The 27823-nt window shown below is 49.4% G+C and overlaps 1 protein-coding gene across 5 annotated transcripts in view; it reads right to left on the bottom strand.

Moving 5' to 3' along the window:
* The window catches only part of TMEM181 (transmembrane protein 181), a 72606-nt gene that overhangs the window by 21832 nt on the left and 22951 nt on the right, over positions 1 to 27823 (bottom strand). For 4 of the 5 annotated variants that reach the window (XM_078447516.2, XM_078447520.2, XM_078447519.2 and 1 more), the window contains exons 2-6: positions 19205 to 19308; positions 12613 to 12668; positions 10734 to 10824; positions 8941 to 9062; positions 5631 to 5741 (exon numbers count right to left, since the gene is read on the bottom strand). In XM_078447516.2, the coding sequence (XP_078303642.2) occupies positions 5631 to 5741; positions 8941 to 9062; positions 10734 to 10824; positions 12613 to 12668; positions 19205 to 19308 (484 nt within the window). Of the gene's footprint in view, positions 1 to 5630; positions 5742 to 8940; positions 9063 to 10733; positions 10825 to 12612; positions 12669 to 19204; positions 19309 to 21019; positions 21143 to 27823 lie in introns of all 5 variants that reach the window. The other variant, XM_078447517.2, reaches the window with a different exon arrangement.

The following is a 27823-nucleotide window of genomic DNA, read 5'->3' as shown; positions in this document are numbered from 1 at the left end:
AACAGCTGATAGAAGAAGCAGAGATGGAAGGACTGCCACTCTACTTCAAGCAGATATGAATGTAAGTGGAAATCAATGAACCAGATGTTCACGGAGTATGGGAATGAAAACGAAAGGAGCGAAATCAAGCTTCTCAAAGTAAGGGTACATAGCCTCAACAACCACACCAGATGGAAGATAAAACCCACACAGCAGGCAAGACAGGAAAAGGGCATCAACCATCTAGGTGTCTGCTTAAGGACAGACGTCTTCTGCCAAAAACATAGCATGTGAATACTTGGGGCCTGCCCTCGTGACGATTCTCTCTCCCAGTAGGCTGGAGTAGCAACCAGGGTAATTTTCACCCTGAACACGACTTCTATCAATGAGAAAGAACTGGGGAAGCCCAGGGGAAGATGCCCACTTGGCCCTGCAGCTCTTGAGGAAGAGCCACAGCCACCACCCCACAGAGGGAGAACACAGAACTCAAGTCTCCAAATGCCAAAGATTTCCTAGAAAACACCAAACAACAGGAATAGAATAACACATCAAATTCTGTCAAAGAAGCAAGGACAGTCTAAAGAAGGCGGTTAAACAGGCACCAACCTGCTGAGTTCTGATTTTAATCACATATCTTGTTAAGTTTTTACTGAAAGGTAATATACCTATGAAAACCTGTATGCATACCCTAAGTGTACAACTCAATGAACTGTCACAAATGGAACACACCAGTGTGGACAGCATTCCGATCAAGAAACAGCATCACAGCACCCCAGAAGTCCCTTCCCATATGCCCCTTCAAGTCACTAACCTACCCGAGTAACACTAATCCTGATTTAACGGCACAGATTCATTTGCCTGTTCATATAACTTATATAAATGGAATCACACACTGTGTGCTATTGTGTTCATCATTATGCTTGTGAAAGTCATCCCTAAGGCTGCACGTAGCTGTAACCACTCCTCCTCACAGCCATACATACTCCATTACAGGAAAGGACGTGCCACTATGAGCATTCCTTTTATTAATGGGTACAGTTTGGAGCTATTAAGAACCATGTTGCTAAGACATGAACAATGAAATGTATGTCTTCTGGTTGATGTTTGTGCATTTCTGGTGTATCAGTTTACACTTCCACTAGTGGAGCACAGGAGCTCTGGCTGCTAGGCGGCCTGGCCAGCTTTGGCATCTTTTTGACTTTGTTATGTTAGCCATTTGGTGCATGTATCATAGCATCACTGACATACTTTTTAAATGTATTTCATTTGTTACACTTCGTTTACTTCTGAGAAGGAAATGAAGTCAACTTATAATAAAAAGACAGATTAGACAGGAACAAGTTTTAAAGTTTTTTAAATGGCAAAACTGTAAAGAAAGAGGGCAAATAATCATACCAGAAACCTATATCAGCATATTAGTAATTGTCACAATTCAGCATAAAACTGGTATTTCTGAAATTTCCAGCAGCTAATAGCAAAAGTGAAATGTGACAAGCTATATACCTTTCAGTCTCTAGTAAAAGGAGTTTATAACAAATGGTCAAAAGGAATCCTATATGGAGGTTTAGATCAGTGTTCACAACATAATGGATATTTTTCAACAGCAGTTTTATAAAGATACAGAAGTACTTTGGGTAAGGTTCTCTGATTTCTCAATGCATCTCTGTATGAGGTTTAGACATAACAGTAAATTGTGATTTACTGAGGTAGCTCTTCAATAACTAAGCTTCTTAGAGTGAATTGCCAGAGGATATCTTGGACTTCCTCTTTTAAATATCAGTTGTCTCAGGAGCCTTTTAAAAAAAATAATTTTCACGTCTGATTATAAAGGTAATAAAAAGCTCATTATTAACACACACACACACACACACACACACACACACACACACACACACAGGGGCACCTGGGTGGCTCAGCTGGTAAAGCATCCAACTTTAGCTCAGGTCATGATCTCAAGGTTCAGGAATTTGAGCCCCACATCGGGCTCTGTGCTGATGGCTTGGAACCTGGAGCCTGCTTTGAATTCTGTGTCTCCCTCTCTCTCTGCCCCACCCTCCCCACCTTTCTCTCTCTCTCAGAGATAAATAAACATATTTTAAAAAAAGAAAAGAAGAGGGACGCCTGGGTGGCTCAGTCGGTTAAGCGTCTGACTTCGGCTCAGGTCATGATCTCACGGTCTGTGAGTTCGAGCCCCGCGTCAGGCTCTGTGCTGACAGCTCAGAGCCTGGAGCCTGTTTCAGATTCTGTGTCTCCCTCTCTCTCTGCCCCTCCCCTGTTCACGCTCTGTCTCTCTCTGTCTCAAAAATAAATAAACGTTAAAAAAAAATTTTTTTTAAAAAGAAAAGAAGAAATCAAACAGTAAACCCACCACCCAAAGATAGCTTTCTAGAGTTTTCTATAATAAAAAATATTAATCAATACTTTTAATTCATACACTTTTTCTTTTCCTTTTTTAAATCAATAGCAGTTTGTGGTATTTAATATATTTTGTGACTAGTTCATTATTTTAACAGCTACAGAAAAACTAATCTATTTATTTAACCAGAACTCTACTGAAATACAGATTACCCACAACTTCCTGCTACGAAAAACAGAAATCTTTGTGTACATTTCTAATTATTTCCTTAGAATAAATTCACAGAAGTAGAATTACTATGGTTAAAAAAGAACATGCACATAAAGGCTTTGCTACACCACCTAGCTGCCCCCAACACTGAAATCAATTTACACCATTAAACTGTACGAGAGAATGTATGTCCTTGCATCTCACTGACCTTAGATGTTATTTTTCTTGTGGGTATTTTCACCACTTTCCAGGTTAAAATAAGACATTTCTAGGGGCACATGGGTGGCTCAGTTGGTTAGGCATCCGACTTCGGCTCAGGTCATGATTTCAGTTTGTGAGTTTGAGCCCCATGTCAGGCTCTGTGATAACAGCTCAGAGCCTGTAGCCTGCTTCAAGTTCTGTGTCTCCCTCTCTCTCTGCCCCTCCCATGCTCCCTCTCTCTCTCTCTCTCTCTCTCTCAAAAATAAACAAACATTCAAAAAATTTTAAAAAAAGACATTTCTTTCTGAATTCTCTGACCCTTGGGTTTATAAGCAAGGATAAAAACCGAAGTCCGCTGGCCATCTGAATTTCTTAATTTGTGAAGTGCTATGGTGTTATCCTTCAATTCAACCCAGATATATTTATTTCAAGCTTAACTGTTTCCAGGCACACTGTTGGGTACTGGGAATACAGAAATGTACAAAAATGTAGAAAACTCTTAGGTGACATCCCTCACAAATCCCAAGGGTCTTATGTATTAGCATTCTGGACTTCCTGAAGAGTGCCACCCAAAACAAAGCTCTGCCTATTGGCATTCAAGGTGAGCTGTTCTGACGGCAACTTCCTCATTGACTCCCCCAGTGAGATCACATCACCTGCCTTCTTTAGCAACAGTGGAATGACATGTACCAAGTTTATCTGAGATATGTATCAAATTATTTGGGAAGAAGTCCCAGAGAAAATAAAATAGATACAAAAGATGAAAGGAGAGAACCTCAATCAAAAACAAACAAAAGAAGAGTCCAAACCCATGTAACAGGGTCAGGGTGAACTAAGCCTGGGGGAGAGCTGCTGAGAACTTTGGTAAAGGCCTTCAGGGGGTGATGCTCCTATAAAGATGAAAAGGAGAGGTCCCCTATCTGAGAAACATGGTGCTCTTTGTTTTCTGCATTCTTGATTCCAGGTAATTCTGAAATAGCAAAGTCTAAAGCACAGATGATTAGCACAGGACAGGATCAGCAAGGCTGAGCTTGGGGCATCTGTCTCAGACCCTGTGAACTTGAGGACACAGGCAGAATGCTGGCCAGACTTTCTGAGGACAAAGCTCTAGGAAATCTTCATACGACAAAGAACAGAATCCAGATTCAAACTCAAAAGATCAGGAGAGGCTAGACCAAGAAGTCAAAGCTGCTGAAAAGAAATTCAAGAGCAAAGTGTTAAGCTCTGAGCAGAGTCTAAGAATTGTTACAAACCAACCAAAGAAGCAGAGAATGAAAAAGGCCAGACTCAACAGCAGTTACGGTGGAAAAAGTCCAAGGAGTCCTTACCAGCAGGCAGCACACAAGCCGACAGGTGAGGAGGCTGCCAGAGGAGCCAGCTGTCTGGTTCCAGCAGCACCTGGAGGGCCACCTACTCCTTCTGCCTGACAAGCAGCCGTCCCCTCGGCCAGGCTGACACGGGCAGCCACAGAAAGGAAACCCAGGAGCCCGAGGGGCACAGAAGCCACCCGAGGGCCATGTCAAGGAAGAACCCCAGAGGGACCGAGACAACATTTTTAAATATCTGCAAAGCTATCACATAGGTACAGAATAAAAGTCACTTCGAGGTAGTCTGGAGACAGAAAGTGAAAAAATAAGTAATATGAACGCTAACAGGTGCCATCTGTTGAGTGCCTACGATGAACAGGCACTATGAATGATTCCGAGCCTGGCTGACCTCCAGAGGCCCCCCGGGAAAATGGGGACCACAGGCACCAGTACAGAGGTGGGGCCGGTGAGGCCGTGCATGTCAAGACCGCAGAAGAGGGCCTACACGTCAAACCTCTCAGGAGAGGGTGCCCATCAGTCCACATAAAAGCCCTCACATGAACGTTCACAGCAGCATTATTCATAAAAGCCCCAAATGGAAATATCCCAAATGCCCATCAAGCAATGAGCAGACACACAAGATGCAGTCCACCCACACAGTGAACCGTCACGCAGCAGAGAGAGGATGAAGTGCTGACATCCTCAAGAGCACAGATGAACTCTTGAAAATACTATGCTTCAGGAGAGAAGTCAGTCACAAAAGACCACACATGGTAAGAATCCAGTCACATGAAATGTCCCCGACAGGCTAATCCACAGAGACAGAAAGAAGGTGAGTGACTTCTCAGTCCCTCAGGGACGGGGGAGGGAGGAATGGGGAGTGGCTGCCCCCAGGCTGCTTCTAGGGGATGTGAGGTCTGGCTCAATAAAAGGCTGCTTTTCAAAAGGAACCCATTACCACCTTCATTTGATCCACAGGCTTTGTGAGGCAGCTAGTTTACAGATAAGAAACAGAGGAAACAGAATCTGCTCATGGTGCCAGGATCTAAACCAGCTCAAAGCCATACTCCTGGTCACTGTGCTGGTTATACCGTGGAACAAACGAACGGAAGGAACAAAGAGGTTGATTCCAGCAGGGCACAAGACTGGGAAGTCTAACCCTGCAAGCTGCACACCGGGTGGGCCCTGTGAGAGCAGTGCCCGAGCCTCACCACAGGTCCCAGCGGAACCCGAGGGCAGACCACAAGCAAGGTGAAGGGGGTCCCATGTGTTCGGCTACCAGGAGGGTGCACCTGACAACCTCTTCCTGACCTTCCAACTGGAAGGCTACTCTCTATTCTCTCTGTTCTGAATCTCAAAACACCACAAAGGCTTTCTAACTTCATGTTGTTACTTTAAGCTATTCTTGGTTCCGTATATTTAAGAAATTATGGTTTCTCTCTAGTTTTTAAAAACTGTGCGTGTCTGCCCTTGTCCCAAATAACAGGATTTCAAAGCTGACATTTATTTCAATCATTTGGCAGAAGGCTGGGAACTAAACAAGCCACGGAGACACTGAGGGCAGCTGGCACACTTACTGTAAAGTTCATTTCCTTGATGGCTAGCGTCAGGTGTTCGAATCCCACAGTCACGGTATACTGAGTGTAATTCAAGTAGCCGAGGTGAGCCACAATAATTTCTGTACACTTCTGCAAAGACACAAGGAAGAGCTGTGTTTTTAAAGCAAGCAAGGTCGGCTCCCCCAGCAATTGACCCATGAAGTAACACACGACAACGACACAGGAGCACAATGAACCACCTCCAGGGAACTTGCCAGAGCCCAGAAAAATTCAGACATCAGCCAAAAACAATTCTTAGAAAGAAAGAATCAAATGGGTATTTTTGGAAACAAACAAATATATGGTTTATAATCATTAGAATCTTTCTACTTTGGATGATTCAGAACAGTGTCACCCGCATAAAAAAGGTAACTACACAATGCAAACCTGACGTTCACACAAATACAATAGGGTGGGGTGGGGGGTGGTGTAAGCCAAGACACAACAAATCAGACCCCCCACCCTCACTCTCCTCCCTGCTCACTCCCACAGCTGCTGCACAATATACAGAGTGGACTGCATGCCCCCTCGCCCCAATGTCTGGTCCTTCCTACGCAGAGCCCCTGTAGTCTCTGTTAGGAGGTCAGGCCCACACCTAAGACAAAGGCTGTGGGAACAATGGCTAGTGTGATCACACAGGTGTGTGTGCTCATCTGTCGGCCAAGAGCCCCATCTTCTGTCTTGTACAATTAGGAACCGGCTCCCCTCTATTCACTGGGGGTGGTGGAGCCCTCACTCCGGATGGGGATGTTTACTCGGTGGCCAGGCAGGCAGTGACCTTGGCACAGCCACGCCGCCTGGCACACCCCCTCAGAAGTTCTCTCCGTGTCTGACAGCCCAGTCTCTGGGTGGCACCTGTGACGGCTGTGGCTTTGAACAGGGCAGACACCCCTACCACTGATCAGAGGCTCCCCGAGCTAGGAATGTGTGAGGTCAGGGTAGGAAAACAGATCTGGGTGTTTGTAAGAAGCCTTCAAAAGATACGAGGACAATCTGAAGGCAGGGGTGCTGACCTCAGGGCCGGGGAAGAAGTCAGAAGAAGGTGGTGTGCATGCCTTCCCTGGTCTCAGCAAACCCAAATCCACCTTTTGTTCCTCAAAGTCAGGTCACAGGAGGACGTATGGAAAGAGGGGCAGCTAAGTCCTGGGTGTGATCAGGAATGGAGAGGATAGCACTCGTGAAGGTATTCATGTAGCACAGGTGACCACTTCTTACAAATCTGGACTTTCAGGGGACGTTTACATTAACAACACGGTTATACCTCAGGCTGTACATATCTTCAGGTTTAAAAAAGCTGTAGTGAGTCCACCTGACGATCTGGGAGGGAGGGGAGGGGATCTGAGTTCAAGCTGTGGTTCGAGCACTGATTACGATGTGCTTGTGTGATCACTTGATGAAAGCACAGCAGCCTGTCACCCGCCCGGTGCAGACCACTTGCTACCCGAGGCAGACAGCGTTTTCTCTTCACATCAAAACAAAGGCAGCGTAAAGGGTGGTTGATATCTCTACAACATAAAAAATCCCATCTTTTTTTAAGTCAGGGCAATGCTCCTGGGAGAGCTAGGGTGGGACCTGCACAGACAGAACAGAAGAGAGAAGTCCCCAAGATGACACAGTGTAAACTGAAGTAGGGCCACCGACAGGAGAGGGGAGACACTGCGGCGAGGCACAAAGGGCCACTGTCAAGGTGCACAGTGTGGCGGGCAGTGCCACAGCAGCGCAGGCAAGCAGCCTCGCAGGCGGCCTGGCACTATACAAGGTGCCCGAGTCTTCCTAGTTGGCCTGACACCTTCCCCAGTTTCAAAGGGAAAGTCCCCCATCCTGGGAACTCCTCAGTCCTCGCAAACCAGAAAGATTAGTCACACCAGCCTTAGGACGAAGTCACTGACCGCCTGCTCGGTACGAGAAAGAGCAAGGCCAGCTGAGGGCGGACTCCAGCCTGCCCGGGGGTGGAGGCAGGGCCGCGGCCTGAGCAGAGGCCCTTTCAGACCCCGCATCCATCATCCCTCCCGTGTACTGGGAGCTAACACAGCACCTACTGGACACAGACACGGCAGGTGCAGGGCCCCCATGGGCACCGACACGCAGGCGCTCACATATGATATTTGACTTGATCCTCGCCACTTTATGAGGACGGTCAGGGAAGGCGTAACCCCACCCTGCAGTCAAGGAGAACACGTTACAGGCCGGCCCAGCCCTGCTCCAGTGGGTGATTACAGAGGAGGCAGAACGAGGGTCTGGTCACTTGTGTTTCCGGAGCAGCACCTGCCAGGCCCATGAGGCCGACCCAGCGGGCAGAGCTGCCACGCGGTCCCAGGGAGCAGGCCCTGGCAGGGAGGAACCATAGATGCGGGCCAGGGAACCACAGACGGGGGCCAGCCATCCAACAGGAGCCCTGCCATCTGAATCCTTTCCTTCCAGGACAAACAGTCCTGCTCTTCACTCTTCTCAACCGGGCGGTGCGTGGTTGCTAAGGATACACGCTGCACAATAACAAACCACGAGCTGAAATCCTGGCCCCCCCCGCCCCCGTCACTAGTGTCATCTCAGGCAAGTACTCTGACCTTTCAGAGCCTCAGTTTCTTACATAATTTGGGGCTCTGGTAACAGTGCCTGCTCCGTGGGCCTGCTCTGGGGACTCAATGAAACCTGACTGCATGGAAAGCCAGGCATGAGGCCTGTTGGGGAAACCACTTTCCTAACCCTACACTCCAATGCATTCTCTTTTCTGATGTTCCCCATGTTCTCCAGGCCACCTGCTGAGTCCTAGGGAGCTTCCCAGCTCTATACAGAGGGGTTCTGGCTCTGATTCTTGGGATTCCAACAGAATATGGTGCCAAAAAATAATCGAGAGTGAGGGTTCCTTTCTCACTTTGGACCACCAGGTTTCCTAACCCATAACCACACAGTACGTCCGAAAGTAGACACTCAAGCAAGCAGGCTGCTCTTCCTAAGGGGCCTGGGCCTCAGCCCCCACAGGTGGATCAGGGTGTTCATCACAGGGCTGACGCCCGAGACCCCGGCAATTCGGAATGACCACGAACAACGGCAGACTTCAGAGATGACAAGCAGCCTGTAAAGAGTCACCTGTAGACACCAGGCATCATATGTGGGTTCACGTATCATGTGTACATGTGTGTAAGTTTGTAAGAATTTCTAAGGGTATCAATGTATAAAGTTAGGTGCGTTTTCCACACCCCATTGGTATGACTCAATGCTTTTACTTCAGAGAGCACATATGTAATAGTGCAGCATGATGAATAATCACTGACCAATCAAATGCACTCACCCCTGCACAGGTGAGGGTCCTTGTCCGATTGTGAACTTTGTTATGAATGAACATGGTGGTTCCATCTTGAGCTACACCATCAACTTTAACAGTCATGAGAAAGCTTGTCTGAATAGATGTTTCTACAAAAGAAAGAAAGTCAGCATCAGAGACCATGTCAGGCACATCACACTTGCAAAGGTAAGAGCCCAGGAGGGTCCTTTGACCACCTCAGCCTTGGCACATTTGAAAACCTCACACTTGTCAGTGAAGTAAAACCTTTCCATTAGGTTCTACTTCCAACCCATTGTCCAGGAGCCTATGTGAAAACTTTCATTCCAGATCCATCATTTTTGATTCACAAAAGGGCAAGTATTTGATGGCTAATGAAATTTTATTTTTTATTTCTCCACATAAATGTTTAACTTCACTTTACACCAAAATAAAGCTAGATTTATTTTTCTGTTTATATAATTTATTATTTTGTTTTTATGTCCACTGTTAAAAAATCAAGGAACAAAAAATACTAATCCTGGGGCACCTGGGTGGCTCAGTTGGTTAAGCATCTGACTTTGGCTCAGGTCATGATCTCATGGTTCTGTGCTGACAGCTCAGAGCCTGGAGTCTACTTCAGATTCTGTGTCTCCCCGTCTCGGCCCCTTCCCTGCTCATGCTTGCTAGCTCACTCTCTCTCTCTCAAAAATAAACATTAAAAAGAAATAAAACACTTATAATCCCATCGCCAAGAGATAACCATAATTAACATGTTGTGTCCATCCTTCCAGACCATTTTCTAGACATAAAAATACACAGTGATGCCAAATTTATTTTTGTTTTTTAAAATGTTATAAAAACTGTGGCACCTGGGTGCCTCAGCTGGTTAAGCTTCTGACTTTTCGGCTCAGGTCATGATCTCATGGTTTCGTGAGTTCCAGCTCCACGTCGGGCTCTGTGCTGACAGTGTAGAGCCTGCTTGGGATTCTCTGTCTCCCTCTCTCTCTGCCCCTCCCCCACTTGCGCTCTCTCAAAATAAATAAACTTTAAAAAAATAATGAAATGTTATAAAAAAGGATTAAATTTTTTGTAATATACTTTTTTTTTCATTTAATTTACTGCAGTCATGGGGTTATCTTTTCAAATTCTTTCTCAACCAAATTCTTTCTCGCCTGATCACAGAACATGGAAAATAATGTGGGTGGTCATTTCTTCAGTTCCCCCCGGATGGTATGTAACTAGTGCCACTCTAGACGAACAGAGCCGATGCATTATAAACCGTGGGTGCTGCAGGGCAGGGCTTCTCAGCCTCAGCAGCACTGATATTTTGAGGCCAGACAATCCTTTGTCATGGGACAGCCCCGTGCACTACAGGCTGTTTAGAAGCATCCCTGGCCTCCTCCCTCTAGATACTGGTAACATCCCTCCTCCCCAGTGGTGACAACCAAAATGTCACAATGTTCCTAGACACTGCCAACTTTCCCTGGGGGACAGAACTATTGGCTCAGGGCATCAGAACTTAATTCTCTCCCAGAACGCCAAGGCAAAAGCCTGCTATAGCAGCACCTACGCTTTGCAGCCACTTAGCTAAGCTGATCGGTGCTCCCTGAGAGCTGACCAATGCTGACTTACTTCTAACTTACTCTGGAAGACACTGGCAGACTTTTGAGGGGCTTTCAATTTGTTGCCATTATAAAGAATAATGACCATCCTTGTGATCCACCTCTGAGAACTTGTTCAAAGATTCTAAAGCTCCCTCCATCTTTCAAATATGGTGCTTGGTACAAAGAAAAATCATTCCAAAATGCCAGACTTCATACCTTTTGATTGATCCAACTCAACAACACATGTCAGCCACAGTTGCTGATTATATGTAGACAGTGGATTTGAAAGTATTTGAATTGGCTTCAGCTAAGGCAAAAAGAAAAAAAAAAGTTAAGGAATCCATATGACCTTTTCATTCAGTCTGTCTTAATATACAAAAATTTACATTTAGCAAAAAAGGTTGGAGTGTTAGCTCTGAAACAGAAATGTGCAGCTTTCATTTAGACAATACAGTGAAATTCTGCCTCCAGAAAAAGAAAGGACTTTCTACTGCAGTCACCTCTGTCTTACAAACACCTCTAAGCAGGCGATTTCCACCACCTGCAGCCTTGGGATCACATTCCTACTTAAATACCAAAAGGCCATCTTGGAGAAAAAAACTAAAAGTACATATAATGAGATGTGTTGTTAAGATAATAAAGGACATCAAAGACGTATTTCCGTATTCACAGGAATCGTTCCCCAGTACCAGTGTGCCAGACCTGTTGCTGGGTGAGGTTGGTTGTCTTCAGCTTTAGCGAAGTCTTAACACCCCTGGAGAGAAAAATTAGAGGGGACCAGGTTGCCAATAATACTTCTGCCAATGACACTTTGAGCAGTGTCTGCTGAAAACCACAATACTGGCTTCTGGCAGCCCGGAATACAGAGAACACTGTGTAAGTGTTTGAAAACCACCCAGGGTTCCAAAGAAACACATTATTAGAATGTGTAGTCTCTGCATGTAAATATATCATTTCTGTGTTTTAGCCCCGCGGAAACTCCCTGCGCCCGAAGGCGTGCCCGAAGCCACCGAGGCAATGATGCCTACCAGCGGGTGGTCTAGCATCTTGCAGAAGTGAGCGTGAGCTCTTGCAAGCAAGTCAGTTTGGTGGGACGGCTGTTATTTTCAGTGTCAAAAAAGGACTTACGTTCTGAGACAGAAATTGTAAAAGACCAAACTATGGTTAGGAAGCTCCATGGCGGCACCTCTTAGATCAGATCCTCAGGGCAAGAAATAAATAAAATAAGCACACATGCTAGCGGGCTAACCAGAGGGCCCTTTGAAACTAGGAATAGGAAGAAAAAGGATTACAAGGTAAGCTTTAGGACATTTTTGTCCTTTTGCTTTTTTGAAAATCTTAAGGGTGAAAACCCACCAGGGAGCTAGGAGAAGGAAGACAAGAGGATATTTGGGGGCAAATAATCCAATTTAAACTTGTTATGATGCCATGAGAATGTAGGACAACTGAATTCAGTTTACAGATAAAGATACTATGTCTGATATGCAGAAAAATAAAGGGGTTTCGTTGTTTGGGCTCTCACAAGTTAGCATTTATTAAAGAGTACTGAAATTCTCCAACTGGAAGGACCTTTGTTTTTCTCTAAAGATGGTGAAGAATCAACCACATGAAAGAAAGAAAAGAAAAAGGATTTTTCACTTAAACCGAGTTCATACAAGGAATGACCAAACAATCGTCAGAAAGACCTGTGCCTGTTAGAAACCCGACATGGAGACGGCATCTTCACTTGCATAAAAATAATAAAAAATAGTCAGATGCCTGAGTGAGCACTATTAGAACTTACAATCTAGTAAGACTCATGGGCGGGAGGAATCAGGGGGAGTTAACCAGCATTTGGAAAGGAACCGCTGCTCCCTCACAGGTAACACCACCGGCCTCTCACAGTGCTGCGGTATTCACTGCAGCAGAAAAGGACCTTTCGGCAAACAAGAGCCCAGGGCCCAGCGGCTGACAGCGCTGCAAGAAATGCGTGCTGCCGAAGAAGGGAGCTGCAGGGCAAGGGTGGTGCGCGGACCCTCCACGCAGGACAGGACCGTGTCTGAGTCACCGGGAAGTTTCTAGGGCCCCTCTAGCTGCCACTTCGACCCAGTCTTACCTTTTTACTATTACTTAGTGAAAAATTAGCTGCGGAAGTCTGGATCACTTTGGGCCCTAAAAATGTAACAGAGAAGGAAAAAACCAGGTTATATCTATATCAATAATTAATTTATTGTTTTTCACTTAAAAAATTTTTTAACGTGTATTTCTCAGAGAGACAGAGACAGAGCACAAGCGAGGGAGGGGCAGAGAAAGAGGCAGACAGAATCTGAAGCAGGGTGCAGGCTCTGAGCCGTCAGTCAGCACAGAGCCCAAAATGGGGCTCGAACTCACAGACTGCGAGATCATAACCTGAGCTGAAGTGCCGAAGGTGAACACTTAACTGGCCACCCAGGTGCCCCTATCGATTGTTTTTCAAATGCCAAGAAAGACTCGCATTATGTAGAGGTGGCCCCATTTTCCTGGTCTGTCCTTAGGGGACATATAAACATACAAACAGACACACAACATCGCAGACCAGGCGAACATCACGTGACCACCACACAATGTGTGTGACTTCCACAGGATCTAGACATGCAAAACCTCTCCTTTGCTTTCAATGAGGGCTCACTCAGTAGTGCTCCGATCCAAGAAACCGTTAATGACACGGACACTGTCTATAGATTTTATAAAGTATAACAATTTCTGCTAAAAAACTAAGCCACATTTATCACTTCATCCAATTAATCCAGTCTTCCAAAAATATGTATTGAGTTCAGGATATAAAAAAACATAAAATATTTTAATGCATACTCAAGGCTTTTCCTGAAATAACAGATCTATAAGCTTCATGGAATCCTACAATGTAACTGTTCGGAGTTTTGGCCTTAAAAGAAGCAATCAAACGAGACAGTGTGAAGCAGATTTTAATTTAATTTGTTCTACAATAAATCACACTCAGCTGGGATGCCAGTTTTCTGGGCTGCCTGGGTGACCATCCCCAGCCTGCTGCCCAGGAACCGCCACGTACAGAAGGAAATACTCGAGTACGTACAGCAAGTATGTAAGTGACATAGCAACATGTGTCTGGAACCGTTATGAATGCTGACAGGCTGTCCCTATGTGGGAAGGAGGCTTTCGCCCACAGTGAGGCTTATTTTAAATAGACTCACAATCTCAGTAAATCCCTGTTCCAGGAAATAAGGCAATCTGCTTTCTCAGAAAGAATTAAGAACTGGGAGTCGCAAAGTCCAGACTCTAGTCTTAGCCAACTTGGCTTTTTGAATCTGTTTTCACATCTGCAAAATGAGGGGTGACAAACCCACTGGTCACTAGCACACTCTTAATCTGAAATCCTAACAATGTTACCACAGGACATAGGATGGTGATTTTTGTGTCAACTGACTGGGTCCTGGGGTGCCCAGATACTTGGATAAACATGATTCTGGCGAATCAGTGGACAGATGAGAAAAAAGATGGTCCTCCCCAATGTGGGTGGGCCTCATCCAAATGGTTGAAGGCCTGAACAGAGCAAAAGGCTGAATGGGGGAGAATCTGCTCTCTGCCCGGTCTTGTCCTTGGTCTTCAAGCTGGCACATAGGTCTTCATCTGTTTCCAGACACAAGCTGGAACTTAACCAGCTCTGCTATGCCTCCATATCTTGGAACTTCTCAGCCTCCATTATCATGTGAGCCAGTTCCTTACAGTAAATCTCTCTTTCTTCTCTACCCCTGCCCCTCTCTCTCCCTGTCTCCCTGTCCCTCCCTCCCCCCTCCTATGCATATGTGTGTCTGAGTATATACATATATATGTATCTCCCCTTTGGTTCCATTTCTCTGGAGAACCTTGACTAATACAGAGTTTGGCACTGAGAGTGGTTAAAGAGGAACAAGATATTAATAATGAGCTTTTTTAATACTGGTTCTGGGGTTTCTGGAATTGGCTCTCTAATCTGATTAGATTTAAAGATGCTAATGATTGGGGTGCCTGGCTGGCTTACTCAGTTAAGTGTCCCACTTGCTTTCAGCTCAGGTCATGATCTCACGGTTCGTGGGATCAAGACCCATGTCAGGCTCTATGCTGACAGTGCAGAGCCTGCTTGGGATTCTCTGTTTCCTTCTGTCTCTGCCCCTCCCCTGCTGTCTATCTCTCTCTCAAAATAGATGGATAAACTTAAAAAAAAATTTTTTTTTATAACAAACAAATAGAATGAGGTTGACTGGTTGTTCCTAATGTCCCTGGATAACGTGGTAAAAGAAAAGGCGAGGTCAGGGGTTTGAATTCCCAGCTCCAGAGCTGCATAAATGATCTGACAGCTTCTGTGCGCCCTGACAGAGACCCTTATCACCTGTAGCCATAGGGGCTGAGTGCTGAAAATCAAGCTCAGAATCTCATCCTGCAACTGGCAGAATTACAATGCAAGTTGGACACCGGCCTCACAGGCTCACTGCTGAAGCGAGGGCACTGACTGGGGAGCAGTGGGGTCCTGGTCTGGGGATGTGGGATCCTGGTCTGGAGACGCACAGGAGGATCCGGAGGAAGCTGGGGGTGTGGAGCTACTACGTTTCAATGCATCTTCTTTGCCACTAGACGAGTTCTCTCCATTCCCAGTAGAAACAGCCCTCCCACCTCCTTCCTAGACGAAGACCCTGCATTACCTACGCAAGTGATCCCTGAGGATCAGGCAAGACGATGCAGATTCTGCTGAGCAACCTTCCCTCTTTGCTTCTAGAACAATAACTAGACTCAAGTCCCAACAGGCCCCTGAAGGTGAGGCACCAAATATGACCCACGAGGAGATGCACTACACTCTCAAAGAATACTTGAGTTTTCGGATTTATACAGAGAGAAATCTGGGGAACGTGTATGGGAACGACTACTAAGGGTGTGGGGAACACGGTGGAAGGAATGTAAATTGGATCAGGCTGGATTTGTGGACATGGGCTCACTCAGCAGAGATACTGCGTTGCGTGCTAGAGCTCAGGGAGTTAGGAGGGGCTCTAACAGTTCGGTTGGCTGGTTAAAACTTGGACCAAAAGGTGGTCCCCAGTGAGCAAATCAGAAATGCCACACCTGCCTTGGCTTAATGGAGAGGAGGGGATTGGGAGACTTGGGGAGACTAGAACATTGGGGCGGATTTGTCATTTAAGACCTGCTGGAAGAGCCCAGAAGACAGACCTTTCACCACTACTGTGAGGAATAAATGTGTGAGGGGAGCCCCAGCATCCTGAAAGAGCTCTGTGACGGCCCTGCTCGGCAGGCCACCCAGAGAGCAGGAGCCATGACCACTGAACGGGGGGAAACCAAACGCGATGGGAGTCGCTGAATCCTAGCAGCGGTGGGGCCAAGCAGAGGGACTCAGCCACCAAAAGCAAGGTGGATATGGTCACTGTAACGAACAGGAGAGTCAAAGCAGCAATCCGACCATCTGATTCACACAGACCTGTGGTGCTGGCTAGTTGACTATGGTGTTTCCAGAAGTGAAATACACAGGAAGCCCACTATAGTGTTACCTGATCTGTGTAAGCAGAAAATTCTAAGTGAACAAAAGTGTAACCTGAATCATAAACACAGGAAGTTGCAGCCCATCAATAGATTCCAGATTTGAGCCGGGTTACAGACTCAAACCTTGAGTGAAGAGGAGACAGGGTCCCCTTAAGAAAGCACCCCAGTACACTGCCAAAAATGTGTACTATTAATCATTCTCCCAAAGGAACCTACAACCTTTTACCAAGATGACCGCACACTGGGGAAAAGGAAATACATTTTGGGGACCCCCAGACACCGGCTCTGAACTGACCCTAATTTCAGGAGACCCAAAACATCAGTGCGGTCCACCAGTCAGAGCAGGGACTCACGGAGGTCACGCAATCAGTGGGGTTTTAGCTCAGGTACATGTCACAATGGGCCCAGTGGGTCCCCAGTTCCAGAACGCAGAACTGCACTAGATACACTCAGGGCCTGGCAGAATCCCCACCCTGCAGGGAGCCTCTACTTACAACAATATAATCAAAAGCAGTATCGCAAGCCTGGAGGGACTGCAGCTGTGAGTTCTCCCATCCCCCAACCTGAAAGGTTCCCACCACACGGCCCTTCAACTCGCCTATCTGGCCTGGGCAGAAGGTGGGTGGCTCTTGGAGGCGACAGCAGATCGCCACTAAGCATCACCGGGTGTGGTTCGAACCGCAGCTGCTGTTGCAGGCAGGGTTTCATTGCTTGAGCAAATTCACACATCCTCTGGGACCTGACAGGCAGCTGCTGATCTGGCAAACGTCATTTTCTTCATCGCTGAGAGAGAGGCTCACCAGAAGCCAGGCCAGCAATACACCTTCACGGTCCTCCCTCAAAGGAATGTCAAATCTCCGGCCCTACATCCTAATTTGGTTCTCACGGACCTTGGTCACCTCTCCCTCCCACAAGCCGCCGTGAGCAAGAAGCAGCGAGTACTGTAAACTTCCTGGTAAGACACTCGCACGTGGGAGAACGGAAAGAAATCTGGTCAAGATACACGTGCGCCACGTAGAGCCATCCCTTCTGAGGTGAAAGATAAACCGTTGTATTTGGCTCCCCTACAACCAAACCAGAGGCACGACGCCTAGCGGGCCTCGCCTCTTAGCATTTTGGAGGCAACGTGTTCCTCGCTTGGGTGCCATACTCTGGCCCATTTACCTTGTGAACCAAAAAGCTGCAAGTTTTGAGTGGGGGCCAGGACAAGAGAAGGCTCTCCACCAGCTCCAGGCTGCCGTGCGGGCTGCCTGCTGCTGGGGTCACATGATCCGGCAGATGAAAAGGTGTCAGAAATGTCAGGAGACAAGGATGTCATTTGGAGCCTTTGGCATGGCCCATAGATGAATCTTCGCGCAGACCCTTGGGACTCTGGAGCAAAGCCTTGCCCTCCTCCACAGATAACCACTCCCCTCGTGACACACAGCTCTTGCCTTCCTACCGGGCCTTAGGAGAGACTAAACGCTTACCCGTGGGCCACCAAGTTACCAGGAGACCTGCGCTGCCCATCATGAGCTGGGTGTTAGCTGACCCATCAGGACATGGCTCTGGACACGCACAGCAGCACTCCATCATCCGACGGAAGGGGGGCATCGAGCAGGCCCGAGCAGGCCCCGAAGGCACAATAAATCCATCTATATTGGTATCTACGTATATCCTATTGGTGTGTTTCTCTGAAGAACCCTAATACCAGCACTCACTGGAAAGAAGGAAAGGGACATGGAAATCCTGACATCGCTCTTCTCGTCTCAGCCCAGGTGTATCACTTTTCATTTATGCAAGAGTGGAAAAGGTTGAATATAATCACGGATGTTGCAGCCAACAGTGGCTTAAGGAAACGAGTTGGCTGAGGTCCCATGAGACGGCAGTTCAGGAGAATATGAATGCCTCTCCTACCAATCTTAAAAGGACAGTTATGAAAATCAAGTAAGATGACTGATATGTCCTGTGCTGTGATTAATATAGCTTATTCCTTGGGGACTTCACGGGCAGGAAAAGAGGAGGCTACAGTTACTTGTCACCATCATTTTCGTCACCAGCAGGCAAACAGCACATAAACGACCTCCCTCTCCCCAGCTTCCTTGGGCCATTCACCCAGCCCACATCCAGTGTAGGTTAAGAAACTAGCCTCTGAGGGGCACCTGGGCGGCTCAGTTGGCTGAGCGTCTGACAACGGCTCAGGTCATGATCTCGCGGTTGGTGAGTTCAGGTCCCGCGTCGGGCTCTGTGCTGACAGCTCGGAGCCTGGAGCCTGCTTTGGATTCTATGTCTCCCTCTTTCTCTGCCCCTCCCCTGCTCACGCTCTGTCTCTCCCTCTCTCTCAAAAATAAATAAACATAAAAAAAGTTTAAGAAACTAGCCTTTGGAGGCCCAGCCGCCTCTGGGACAGGCTAAGCCTAAGTGTCATTTGTAGGAAATGCTGTAATCAAACACCTATCAGAGACCACCCTCAGTAAAAAATATATTTAAGAAAGAAAGAAGAAACAACCACATAGGCTCCTGGTCTCCTACCCCCCAGACAGGGCTGAAGAGACCAGGTTTCTGGGAACCTGCTGAAAACAGGCCAGCTTCTCTGGTTCTGTTTTCCATCTGTGCAAAATGGGGTTGGACTGGATGATTTCAAAGGCATTTCTGAAGCTAAAAGCATTATGGTGTGGCTCTGGAACCCCAGGGCACCTGGTGCCCTGAACACAAGGCAAAAGCCAACCTGCAGGCTCCCTCCTGCCAAGAGCTTGGGGCGTCACTGGAGCACCCTCCCGGGTCCCCTCGGTCACCCCAGCCCCGTGCTCACAGCTATCTCATGCCCTCCCTGGAATCTGCTGCGCCGGGCCGTTTACATGGCCTGTGGTCCCCATCGGCCAGCATGTCCTGGACTCGGCAGCACCCAGGCTGGGTTCCGAGCACAGCAGACTGCAGAAATGTTGGACCGTCTGCTAAAAGGTACGCCATCGAGGCCTCCCGGTGCTGCCAGGCTAAACTCAAGCCCTGGCTGCTGTGTGGGGCAAGGCCAGGGTTACCCCTCACCCAGTGGGTTCAGAAGAAGTGGCACTTCACCCTCTACAACGGGGCTCTTAGCGGGTGACAGCGAGTGGGGACAGCTCAGCTGGGCTGAAAAGCGGGTACTGAGGTAACTGTAAATGATAAAACGATCAAAAACTGCGGCTTACCTCTGATCCCAACGAAGACGGTCAGGCCGAAACAGACAAAGAAGACGACGAACACGAGGACAAAGTGGCGCTTGGAGAGCGTGTACAGCCGCATGGGCGCCAGCCTGCAGAGAAGCCAGCGGGTGAGGGTCACACAGGGGTGGCCGAGGCCGCATCGAGCCATCCCCTCCCCACCTCGGGAGCGGGCCTCCCCAAGACCCAGGTCGCCCGCCTGACCAAAACACCTCGGGGGCCACCAGAGGGTGGGGGACTGTCCGCTAAGCCCTGGGTCAAGCGCTCCGGGGAGAGGGCTGCTCCGCATGCAGCCAAACCCCACTCCTCGTGGCGCGAGAACGTGCTGCGGCTTCGACGCCCACTCAGGGCGTGTTTCACCACCCCACCCACGTGGTGGCTCAGCCCTTCTACACAGCCCGACTTTCAGCAGCCAGAGCAGAGCCCGGGTGCAGGGAAGACCCCAACCCACACGGGCACGCGGCTCTGTCTGCTGGCGCAGTCAAGCCCAGACCGGGAACTGCAGGTGCCTCCAGCACGCATCTTCCTACCTGGCCCTCCAGGAAGCCCACGGCCTCACGTTTCCTGTCCAGGGCTCCGCACAGCCCCGCACCTGCACCCACCCGCACGGTGAAGCTCAGCCTGGCCTTTGCTGAGCAGGCCGCCCACGGTCCTCTGTGACTTACTCCAACGCGGAGAGCAGCTCAGTGGATCCATCCCACCCCCCGTCAGGAGGTCCCTGCCTATGCAGTCCTGTTTTCTGCTCTGGAAGAAGACGGCAGTGGGGAGGGATCAGTTCTCCTTTCGAATGCCCTACCTCAGGCGTCAGAAGAAAATCCATGAAGGACCACACTTCAAATGTGTGAGGCCCGGCCAGCCACACGGCCTCTAGTCCTCGCTGCTGCCTCTACACGCAGGCAGGCGTGATGAACACGCGTGTGCGTGGCTGTGTTTCAGTTCAACCTGACTGCAAAGAGGTGGCAGGCCAGGTCTGGCCCGCAAGCGGCCGACCGCTACCAAATAACCTAACGAGGAGACCCATAAACCCAAAGAGATGAGCGACAGGGGTGGGGGGCTGTTTTGCTTTGCTTTTTACATTCTTTTTATTCCCATAGCATTTCCTGGTCTTGGGAGCTGGGACAGGAGGAACTTCTCACACCTCAGAACAGTGCACACATGCCTGGGACAGGGAGAACCAGGCTGAGAACTGAAACGGAAGGAAAAGTTATTTGCTTTTACAGTACTGTGTGCACACATACAACCTCTCCTTTACGTGGCTGACGATTCCAGTTCCTGAGCAGGAAATCAGCCAGATGGTATCTCAGGGCAAAGGTGGGGCCCAGAAGCCACCTTGGCTCAGACGTGGCTCGGCTGATACCAAGCCCAGCTCTCTCCAGCAGGACCCACCAGACCTTTGGACGAATGAACTCTGAGGTCAGTGTCACCGTGTTTCATTGAATGACGGCACCAGTGAAGAAATAAAGGAACGAGTAGTAACTCTGTCTCTTCCTTCTGGACTCAAGTCCAAAGGCTGACCCACAAGCGACCCTGCTGTGCATGAAAACGAGGGCCAGTGAATTAAATAGTCTGACCCCAACTCTGATTTTGGATCCTAATGATTATAAGAGGCCTGAAAGTCTTAAAATATTAGAGCCAGAAATGACCTCAGGGAGGAAGTCTAACCCCTTCGACTGACACATGGGGACGCTGGGGCCTAGACACTGCAGAACAGTTGCCTGAGATGTCACAGCTCTGCCCCTTGGCAGTAACTGCCGCTCCCTAGGAAGGAGGCTCAGGGAAGCAGGGAGAGCTGAGGGGACCCACCTCCGTGAGTGCCCTTCTGGAGAAAGCCCTGTGGAGGCGGGGCGGCATGCGAACAAGGTCCTCTTTGTCATTTCTCTGCCATCCCCAGGTGTCGAGGCTAATAATGCAGATCCTTAGCACAGTCTGCAGAAGGGAAGATTTCTGTGCAGCTGCACGGGGCATTTTCACTTGGAAAAAACGCTACACAAAGCTAAATAGACTAGATGCTGGGAAAATGCAAATAGTCTGTAGTTCACAGGGCTGCACCGATGTCGCTCTCTTAGCTCTGATAAACGTGGCGCGACGCTGAGACGCTAGCAAGAGGGGAAGCTGCGTGAAGGGTGTGCAGAGACACTTTGTACTATCTTTGCCACTCTTCCATAAACCTAAGGCTGTGTAAAAAATTAGAGTCACTTGCGGCACCCCACTCTGCTGCTCTCAGGGCGACCTGTTTCCACCCCCTCCCCCCGCCCCGTCCACCCTGTGCTGAGGCTCTGAGGGGCGCTGAGGGCTCTGAGCACAGGCGAGAGCCCAAAGGACATTAGTTAGAAGCAGAGAAAAACAGAGTAATAATAATTACATTTAAATGTTGATATTTAAAACCTATCGTTAAGACACATTATCAATCATTTGCTAGAAAAGCCCAGTTACTTAGCAGACGAGAGGGTATGGGGAGAAAAGAGATCAGCAGGGCAACGGGAGCACAAGGCCGAGTTCCTGCAGCAAACACCTGCCCAGGGACGCTGTGCCAATTTCCTCCTCCAGGGCTGAATACAAATCTAGTGCTTCCCTTCCTTAACCCTGCTACTTAAGGGGTGCCTGGGTGGCTCAGCCAGTTAAGCATCCAACTTCGGCTCAGGTCATGATCTCACGGCTCATGGGTTCGAGTCCGTTTGAGCAACGGACTCTGTGCTGACAGCTCGGAGCCTGGAGCCTGCTTCGGGTTCTGTGTCTCCCTCTTTCTCTCTGCCCCTCCCCCACTCACACGCACCTGTGCATGCACTCTCAAAAATAAATACTAAACATTAAAAAAAATTTTAAACCCTGCTACTTAATTCCAATTTATTACAGATTTTCCTGGTTCAGAAATCAGGCCTCACCCAAGTCAATGGAAAAAAGACACAGAGAAAGCGGAATAAGCCCCCTGCTCGAGAAAATGTGATCGGGCACAATCGCGGCCATGACCTCGGCTTGCTGGGGACAGGCTGGGCACGGAGCCACATTTCTGCTGTCTTCCAGCGGTAAAGCTTTCCAGGCATCCTCACCCTGGGGGCCTGGGGTCTGAGGACCCCCTCCAGCCACAGGGTGCTGCGGGCCAGCACCAGCACCAAGATGGCTCAGTTCCGCACGACGGTGCGTCCTCTCCAGGGTTCCTTTTGCTCTCGGCTTCGTGTCTAAAAACTCCACAGCAGTTCGCTCAAAATCAAGGGACTTCCTAAGCCTCAGAAACACCTTCCTATTCGAGACGAATCACAGTTCTGCACTGTTGCTCAAAGTAGTGGCGTTGTGAGTGGCAGCAGCGGGGAGTCGAGGCCACTCCCCAGAGGGTCTCCTTTCACGTCTCCTCCCGCCCTGCCAGCCGCCCCACAACCACTTTCTGCCTGACCCAGGCTCCCAGCGCCTTCTCTGCCTACCTCCCACTTCACCTCCCAGCTGAAACACCAACGTGTTTCTGACCATCAAGCTAGCCGATGGCCCAGGCAAGTCTCAGTGAGCAGGCAACCTGTATTCCCTAGGATCCGGCCACCAATGGAAGGAATATTCCCTAAGTGCTCAGAGGCAAGGCTGTGATGTAGGCAATACACACAGCACGACACCAAGAGGCCTCCGATCCAGGAGCCTAATCCGCTCGGCCTCTGCTGTCACCCATGCCACCGCACTGCATGGACTCTCCGATGCCGGACCATCTCCTGCTTCCTCTCTCCTGCTTCCTCTCTCACACTCCTTCCCACCTCCAGGAACCATCTCAACCCCCTCCCTGCCCCTGATCCCACCCTGAGACAGTGTCCCCGAAGACATTTTCACTAAGGAGTCTACACCACTTTATGGTCAATAAGTTTAAAACCGAACCCATTAAAAAACAAAATAACAAATGAAAAAGCTGCTTCCACTGCTCATTTCCTGCCTCTCCCCTTTCTGCATCCCACATCCTGCAACCTTGGAGTCACTTCTGAGGATGCCTATCTCTCATTCACCCCACGCCTGCAGCCAGCCAGGAGGAGGGGTGCTTTGCTTCCTAACTTCTCGTTCCCCATGCGGGGTCTCGCGGCCCAGGCCCTGGCCACGCCCAGCACGGTCACTGCAACAGCCTGCCAGATGCCTCCCCTGGGTGCCGTGCCACGGCTCGGCAGGTAACCTGCCCTAGACCAGCGAGCTACTAAGCGGCTGAGGCGGTGTTCAAACCCAAGCATCAGCATCCAGAGCTCAATTTCTTTGATGTTTCCCACCATGGTGGAGCCAGACTCTAGACCAGCCCCTTCACACACTGCTCTCCTGACGTGAAATGCTCTCTCTTCTCCACACCAAACCATCGAAATCTGCCTCACAGGGCTCACCTGCAGGTCCCACCTTCTCCAGGAAGCTTCCCCTCCCTCCCATCTCTCGTAACTTTAACCTATTACAACACACGTGGCCTGCACGACACGGCCGAGGGCCTGAAGACAAAGTACCCATCTATCTGCCATGGACGCTGGACACAAGAAAACACCTGCCCAACTTTCATTAGTTATCTCAAAAGTGTTCACGTACTTCCCTTGAATTGGTGTAAGATACTAGGGAGCAGGGAGAGGACTCCCCACTTCCCCAGACACCCTGGCCAAGTCAAGCACCGCATGTGGTGGGATCTTCAACCCAGATAACCAGAGCAGGAAGGCCCCGGACAAACCCCTGCCAGCTCAGGACAGCTGTCCCTCCTTTTTCTCTTCTGGATGGGACCCAGACGCCGGTCTTCCTCTCCAGGCCCATGTCTCTTTTCACACTCAGGCATTTAACACACACACTCTAAAATGCAGACCTCCCTGGAGCCCCTGGAGCCTTGGAAGACCTTTCAAATTCAATGGAACAGATTGTCCCCTTAGCTTTGGCCTGGACCGTTTAGGTCCCTTCTAAATTAATCTCAGTTTCATGGGTGACTTAAAATAGCACCCAGACTTATTTCCTAGAGAAACTAAAAACACCTTTACTGGAAAGCCAGTCCCCCAAACTGCAGCCATCATCCAAATGGCTGCAAGCCGCGCCTGCCCTTCGTTGTGCATATTCATAACCATCTCCCAAGGGACTGCTTCCAGGTACCATGAAGTCTGTGCAGCCATCAATACCCACAACGAAACAGCAGGAAAACCATCCCGCAGGACCCTCTGCAGCCAGACGTCGCCGCTGTCCTGCCGGGACACATTGGCACGTGCTGCCCTTTGCCCTCTTCCCTTGTCAGCTTTCCGCAGCGATCTCACCCTGTTCGGCGAACAATTCCACGTTCACGGCCCGGCCCAGCTGAGCCCCAGGCTGACAGCGAGCACCTGTTTGACCCTCCGCTTGCACATCCGGTGGGCGGCTGGTGTGATGCGTCCAAAGCCAGACTCCGGATCTTCCCCCACCCTGTCCTGCAGAGTTCCCCACCCCAGGACGTGGCAGCCCCAGCCTTCCAGGGGCTCAGGCCAAGAGCTGGGCGGTCACCTTCGACACCTGTCTTCTGCTCACTCCCCGCATCTAATGCAACAACACAGCCTTCAACATATACCGTGTCGCGGCCCTTCTCGGTCCCCCAGTCAGGCCCTGCCATCTTTCACTGCACCGCAGGCCTCCCCCGGTCCTCCCGCTTCTGGGCTGAGCACCCACCCTCTGCTCTCCACCTTGCTGCTCTGAAAGCCAGGTGCGTTCACTCTCAGTCCGCCGGAACTCTCCAGTGGCTTCCCTATCACGGTGAGTGACAGCCAAACACTCCACAACCAACAGTCGCTGGCACGCCTGTGACATGATCACACGGGTTTCTTTGGAAACAACTCACCCACCATAATCCCCACTTCGTTCTAAAGGAGGAACAGGAGCCATGGTTGACGAAGGGACTTCTTCGGGGGCAGGGCAGAAGCACCACTGCTGTCTGCCCGGAGCCACACTCTGCCTCCTCCTCCCCTGGTTCCCTGCCCTCCAGAGACCAGCCTCACTTGCCCAGTCTCCCCCCCCCACCCCCCCACCCCCCCGCCACACTGGGGCCCAGAACCTGTGGGAAACCAGCCAGGTGCTGCTAGACAAGGTTTCCTTGCTTCACAAAGAGATGTGTGAGAAGAGCCTCCTCTGTCCCCGTGGGGAGAGCCATGCAGGGGAGCGCTGCCTGCATGGCCACAGCCACACGGCACGTCAGAAGGTGCACACAGCCGACAGGCCCAGACTGAGAGCCAGAGACAGAAACTACCTAGGCCACACAGGGACACAGAGCTGCCGAAGCGGCCCTGGAGATGCCCCCTTCAACTTCTCGATGCTCCTGTTCTTTAAGCCACTTTTCATGGGTATTCGATTCGAACCAGAAGCTTCCCGGGGCACCCGGGTAGCTCAGTCGGTTAAACATCCAACTCCTGATTTCAGCTCAGGTTGCGATCTCCGGGACTGTGGGATCAAGCCCCGAGCTGGGCTCTGCACTGAGAGTGCAGAGCTTGCTTGGGATTCGTGCTCTCTCTCTCTCTCTCTCTCTGACCCTCCCCTGGCTCACAAGCTCTTTCTCTCTCTCAAAATAAACATTAAAAAAAAAACAAAAAACAAAGCTTCCCTTCAATATACATACCAAAAAAAGAAAAAAAAAACCCACAATTAAAAATGAAACTCAAGACACTAAGTCACATAAGTATAGAAACCTCCCTGTTCAAGGCACCTGGAACTGTCCTGTCAGAATGTGAAACAGTCACCAACCATCCTTGTCGCCTGCCCTTCCTATTTCCATTGATGATTAGTCACCGAGTCCTTCCTCTCCCTCCAGGCCCGACACACCCTTCCTTCCCCCTTCCTTCCCAGCCCAGCTGAGTCCTGCCTCCTCTGAGGTCGCCCCCCAACCACACTGACAAGGCAACTGTCTCCTCCAATGGAGGACAGGAGGCACGTGCCCATTTCCAGATTTCACTGTGGGTAGCAACTGTTCACAGACTTCCATGCCTCTCCCAGCCTGGAGCTCCCCCTTGGCCTCTCTAGGCCCAGTGGTCCAGCGCTGAGCCTTATAAATGACAGGCCATGAACTAGAGATTCCTTAGTCCAATAACTATTGATTTCTTCCATTTCTATGCATTCCTCCCTGGTTTTACTCTGGTTTCCTCCATGTTCTAATTTCTTTGCGATAATAAAGTATAAACCACTGAATTGTAAAATTGAACGTTTTCTCTCACTGTTATCTTGTAATTTTTTTGTATGGTTGTGGCCTTTGCTAGGTCTGGGAACTGGCCAGAACAGCTCCAAGAAAATGCCTTCCCCTCGGCACACACCTTCAGTCAGGTCCCTGCTCAGCCGCCTGGAAAGCCAGTGTCCCCATTAGGGCCACCGAGAACTCCAGAACTGCTTGAGCCAACATTACTTTCCCACTGGACACTTCTCCCTCCCACACAGGCCCTATAAGAGTTATTAAAACACCACTGGAGAGAAACCATGGGAGAGGCACACACTCAACGGGTCCCTTTATGGGCCTGGAGCAGAATGACCATGACACAGACAGAACTCGGCTGAGCAGAGAAGGCGAGAAGACACCTGAAGGCACTGCCTTCCAGTGACGCGGCAAGAGGAGACCAGCAGCAGTCTCTGCCTTTGACAGAACCCTAAATGATATAGTCAGCACACACAGGGAGCCAGGAGAAAACAGCATCCAGGAGGCCGAAGCGTTCTTATAAATACGTATTTCATCTGGTCTCATAAAGTCACAATACAGTAGGTAAGTAAGACTGAAAATATTTCAGTATCACAAATCTCGCTACTTGTTCAACTCCTTCCCGGATTTCCCACTGGAGAATTAAAAAATGACATCTGGGCAGTGGGAAGGGCCTTTCAGTCTCAGTACGTGGGCACGCTTTAAGCAAAGATTTTGTTTTTCTCATCATGTGTATAAAAGTAATCTCTTCTCCCGTGGTCCAAAGCGCTGGCCTGGTATCTGCAGCCTGGCTTCAAATCCTGCCCACCCACCCCCACTTGCTAGGCAGACGACTAAGTAACTCTCAGGGCCCCAGTATCCTCCTCTGTACATCAGAGACACGCGGAAAACCCCCAGGGTCATTGGCGGGCATGGATGAAAGAAGGAAGGATCCAGGACAGTGCAGGAAGCATATAGGAAGAACTCAATCAGGTTTGCTACACTAGTAAGAGTTGTGCTTTTGTCCCCATCCCCTACTTTTTCTTTTTTAAAAATCTGTTTTTGGGACGCCCGGGTGGCTCAGTCAGTTGGGCGTCCGACTTTGGCTCAGGTCATGAGCTCACGGTTCGTGGGTTCGAGCCCCACGTCGGGCTCTGTGCTGACGGCTCGGAGCCTGGAGCCTGCTTCGGATTCTGTGTCTCCCTCTCTCTCTCTGCCCCTCCCCTGCTCACTCTCTCTCTATCTCTCTCTCAAAAAATAAACATTAAAGAATTTTTTTTCTAAAAATGTTTCCATCTTACCATTATCCCTGATGATCCACTCTGTAATACCTCCCCTCCTCCAGCTCAGAACCCGGCCAACTGAAGAAAAGGGCAGGGCCGTCATTCCCTAAGCACCTATTTGGTACTAGGCTAGGTGCTTCCCTGTGAGGCAGGTACTATCAGCCCTTTCACAGACGGGACATTAGAGGCTAGGGTTGGCATACACTGCTGAGGTCTCAGTCCACA

The sequence above is a fragment of the Panthera onca genome, chromosome B2, assembly GCF_046562875.1.
Source record: "Panthera onca isolate mPanOnc1 chromosome B2, mPanOnc1 haplotype 2, whole genome shotgun sequence".
NCBI classification, from domain to species: domain Eukaryota; kingdom Metazoa; phylum Chordata; class Mammalia; order Carnivora; family Felidae; genus Panthera; species Panthera onca.
Note: the sequence above shows the minus strand (reverse complement) of the source record. Positions and strands in the feature narration are given on the sequence as shown.